Consider the following 4,553-nt stretch of genomic DNA (forward strand, 5'->3'; position numbering starts at 1 on the left):
GTGTTACTTCCTGTTGATGCTATGGATCCAGATGTTTGTGGTGTGGGGGAAAACAATAAAATTGTCAACCCTGTTTGCATGGAGGCATCTAACTGCACTTAAAAAAAAGTATTACATTTTGACTGAACAATGCATTATTCTGTACTTTCCCCAGGAGGCGCAGCTAACCCGTCAACAGTTCTATGTAGTGATGGGCAGTGTGTACAGTCTGTGGTTCCTCTATCTACCTGTGGCAGCAGTGGTGGTTCACAGGTCGTGCCTCCACTGTGGCAGTATAGAACTTATACAGGTGCAGACAATAATATTGTGGTGGGGGTCATCAATAAGTACATGGCTTGAGGCCATTATGATTCTATTAAATGGATGACATCCGTGCGTTTTTTTTTGTTTAGATCTTTTTCAGAAATAACGGATAATGGAAAAGTCACAGAATGCAAAGTCAAAGATTATGTGAAAGTGCTTAAGTGAAGAATCTATCGCTTGTTACACCATACATGTGTGTTTTTTGTTCGACCTTCCAGTTCTCTTAGATTTCATAGTGAATCAACTTTTTTGTCATCCATAATCGAATCAACATGCGGCCTAAATCAGAAATAAGGATTTATAATGTATAAAGCCTTTTAGATCTATGAATGTCTACCAGAATACAAGTCATCATTACTAAGCAAGCAAGGACATTTTGAAGATCAGCAATGATACATGAGGGAGCACCTGAGGTGTGCAGGTCAACTTCAGCTCTGCTGAAAGCCGATGATACACACTTTTATCTATACATGTAGTTCAAATACAAATGAATCCTCATCAAACATTTTGACTATGCATACTATTCCTATTATTGTCACAATTTCATTTCCATATGTTCTTGCAATTAGCCTTGGAGCATGAATTTGCAATAAAGTTCTATTAACAACCACTTGTTCCAGGCATCACAGTGACTGCTGACTTCTTGTCCTATGCTGTCTTGTCATACCTCCTGTGGCCGTCTCGGGGTGTCGCCAGTTACAGGTACAGCAGGATACCCATGGATGATGATTTGAGTCTTCTAGACTATGACTCCATCTAGTGACTTATATCTGCACTAGTACTGCAGTGTCTATGTGAAGTTCCAACTGTACTTGTATATGATAACTACACATTTCTTAGAGATTTATCACAAGATTCAGAGAGAACAGTTAATTTCCAATAGGAAATTACAGTCAAACCTGCTCAAGACGACCATTTCCAATAGGAAATTACAGTCAAACCTGCTCAAGACGACCATTTGTGGGACCAGGCAAAATCGGCCGGTTTGGACAGGTGGTCGATTTGAAGAGTCACAGTATGCCCAAGGCATAGAATAAATGGTTTCCGATTTTCATACAACAAAATTTGCTGCTTAATGCTTACATCAGTGGGAAAAATTTTCGGGACCGAGAAAAAGCGATTGTAACAACCAGGTGGTTGGTTTGAAGGGGTGGTTTGACTTACGGCCAAAAGGGAGCAGGTTTGACTAATATAGCCAAAATTGTAAATACCTACACTATACTTGTATGTGGTACATTTAAATCAATGGTATGACAAATACAGGTATACACGTACTGGTAATTCTATGCAATTTTCAGATAATATCTGAATATTGGTATCCTTCCGATATCAAGGCCAAGTCTTCAACATATGATAAGATGATCTTACCATATTATTGCACAGACATTGAATTCTAGATTTGTTGTTATTTGCATGAATTGTAGCCTTTGATGAACAATCTGCTAGTTTTTTTGCAACTAAACCCCATGAATATTGTCATACAGGGTTAGTCTAGTCCATAGATCTTGTGTACTTCTTGTGTTTGATTTGATTATTGGACGTAGCTAACATACACGTGTTCTATAACATAGGTAGGGATTCTGAGCAGCAAATGTAGACTAAGTGGCAGTCATTGTTCAAAACTTGTACAGACTGTATTAAGTACTGATGAAGGTATGTACTACTTGCTTAAAATGTCATCATAATACAAACTTGATACATAAATATGACCATAGAAGAAATGTAGCTTCATGTATATAATATTTATGAAATTGTATTACTAGAAAGAAAAACTGCAGTATTAATGTGTATTATAGCTATAGAGTCTAGCTGATGTAATGTTAACTTATTCAACCTTATTGAACTTACTAGTACTGTAATTATAAGTATCACTGGTTTCTGGCCACAGATAAATAATCTTTATTCTTGTACACGAATAAAAGACTACAAATATTTTTTTTTTTCAGTGTTTGGCCCTTTTTCGGGAGTGAAACAACTTTGCTCATTTTATTGTGTACACTAGGGCTGGGTATCGGTACAGCGTACCGGTACAAAACCGGTTTTTCTTATTGGACCGGTCCAGAAAAACCGGACCTGAAAAAATTAGGTGGACCGGATGTTGGACCGATTAGAAAATTAACATATTATTTTATCAGGCATTCATACGTTTTGGCGCTTGCAGTTGGAAGAAAATGACAAGAGTGAAGTAGAGTAGAGTTTATAGTAATTTCTACCAAGTTTTACAGTCAATCGTACAGGTGCAGTTAGCGTTGTAGTGTTTTAAAACGCCAGTGTTATGTCTAATACTCCACCAAACAGATTTCTTTGTAGTGAAATGGACCATTGGTATAAGTCATACTGAATCAGGTCCAGGTTCAGGTCCGGACCTGGACCTGATCCTCTGGACCTGAACCGGTGTGACAGCGTTCTCGCCCCCCCCCGGGGATTTCACCCCCCCAGGGGGCGAGATCACTAGCGTTTTCGCCCCCCTTTAGCGTTTTCGCCCCCCCCCCCCCCAGAGCAGCTGGCTACTACATATTACAGGTGCGCTACCTGGAACTATACTGCACCTGGGGAGTAACGTATATGGTGTGTTACCTGGTACCTATATGGCACCTTATTACCGTACCGTAAGATGTCACACCTCGAAAGTCGATACCATATTGTTCGGTGCAAACATGACATTGAAATGAAAAAGACAATTTTTGCAGCTGAGGTGGCATAAAAAACAGTGCTACTGCGAACGTATAAATCAACACCGTCTATGGTACGGAATACGTCAGCTATATGTTTTCAATTTGTCACAGTGTTTTCTTTCTTGTGCTGGGAACATTTCCAAAGCACTAACAAAAACACACGTGAATGATAGTTTCTCATTATAAACACTATCTACGCGCAAGTTGATATAGCTGTTGCTAAATGCTACACAAACACTGGTAAAGTACCTGTCTTAAGAAACACGGGTAAATGCATCAGTTCCTAAATACTAGAAAAAACAGTCATGTTGGAGGTGAAGATATCCCTTGGCCAGGTGCATATACCAAAATGTGCGTTATTCTAATTAATACCTAATATTTGCATAATTAATAATGACATTACATAGTTCTTTTGTGGTCACTTCATGGTAGAGACTTCATATTGGAGATATATAGGTTGCATGAGGACAGGTGAATACAATGAAATACATCTTATGTCAAGACTCGGGTATATGAAATAATGGGAATTCAAGGGACCAAACCCTCCTTGTCTAAAACAAGTTCAACTATCTTATCACCATGTAATTACGTTAATATTGATACTATGAATGGAGTTATGTATCAAACTCGTGTACTTATATCATTCTGAAACTACATTTTGTGATTTATACCAATCAACTTCTAAAATGTCATGTAAACCCGTTTTTTTGGGGGGGGGGCGAAATCGCTAAAGGGGGGCGAGGTAGGGGGGCGAGATCACTAGCCGGGGAGGGCGAGATCGCTAGTGATTTCGCCCCCGGGGGGGCGAGATCACGGGGGGGGCGAGATCGCTGTCACACCGGACCTGGACCTGAATTTTCTGTACCGGTACCCAGCCCTAGTGTACACTAAGGTCAAACCCTGACCTACTTTTCAGGCAGTCCTGTGCAAAAGACCATAGATGAGTCAGTGTTTCTGCTAGTCACTTACAATCATGTCCACTATGATAATGAGGCTATTGTCATCTGGAGGACGAGGGAGGGGGTATCTTGTCATCTCTTCTCCAGCTTCTTCTTCTGTGCTTCTGTCATGCACAACCTGAACTTCTTTGTCTCCTCCTGACACTTCCTCCAGTCTTGGTGCTCTGCCATGCAGTCCTAAGAACACAATTGTTTTTCCATTGATCACCTCAACTATAAGATGAACACCAGGCCCTTAGTCTTAGAGTGTGTAATCTGCTTGGCTACATGTATGCAGCTAAAGTATATAGCCAAGAAAGGTATAAGGTATTTTCTCCCTAGAAAGTTTCCCAGGTCAATGTCCCCCGTCTTTTGAGGCGTCGAACCTCCTCACTCTGGGGTCCTTTATAATACTAGTAACAAATTGTGTAAATCCCCATAGGCGAAAGACTGTGTCATGCCACCATTATACAGGCATTCGCTCTTAAATTCTTGTAAATTATCTCCGCACCCTGCTATAAATTTTGTCGTCCTTGTCCCCATAGGCGAAAAACTGTGTTCAAATTATAGAAGCAATTAAACAGTGGGAGGGGGGAGGCAAATTATTGACCCGAAGTTAGCCGCAGAGACGACTGTT

At 40.3% G+C, this 4,553-nt stretch overlaps 1 protein-coding gene and 2 long non-coding RNA genes across 3 annotated transcripts in view; 1 reads left to right on the forward strand and 2 right to left on the reverse strand.

Annotated features, from left to right (window-relative positions):
* The window catches only part of LOC118429415 (transmembrane protein 145-like), a gene marked incomplete in the record, with an annotated part of 4,673 nt that extends 2,438 nt beyond the window's left edge, over nucleotides 1–2,235 (forward strand). The window contains 2 exon segments of the mRNA XM_035839904.1: nucleotides 152–289; nucleotides 924–2,235. Of these exon segments, the coding sequence (XP_035695797.1) occupies nucleotides 152–289; nucleotides 924–935 (150 nt within the window).
* Nucleotides 391–2,306, reverse strand: LOC118429442. Its single transcript, XR_004832726.1, has 2 exons — nucleotides 1,245–2,306; nucleotides 391–1,202 (listed from the first exon to the last, which is right to left on the reverse strand). It is a non-coding gene; the product is annotated as an uncharacterized LOC118429442 (long non-coding RNA).
* Nucleotides 2,307–3,858: 1,552 nt separating this feature from the next.
* The window catches only part of LOC118429434, a 2,355-nt gene continuing 1,660 nt past the window's right edge, over nucleotides 3,859–4,553 (reverse strand). Inside the window, exon 2 of the long non-coding RNA XR_004832725.1 lies at nucleotides 3,859–4,114. This is a non-coding gene — a long non-coding RNA (uncharacterized LOC118429434). The remainder of the gene's footprint in view (nucleotides 4,115–4,553) is intronic.

The sequence above is a fragment of the Branchiostoma floridae genome, chromosome 1 (assembly GCF_000003815.2).
Source record: "Branchiostoma floridae strain S238N-H82 chromosome 1, Bfl_VNyyK, whole genome shotgun sequence".
Taxonomy (NCBI): Eukaryota; Metazoa; Chordata; class Leptocardii; order Amphioxiformes; family Branchiostomatidae; genus Branchiostoma; species Branchiostoma floridae.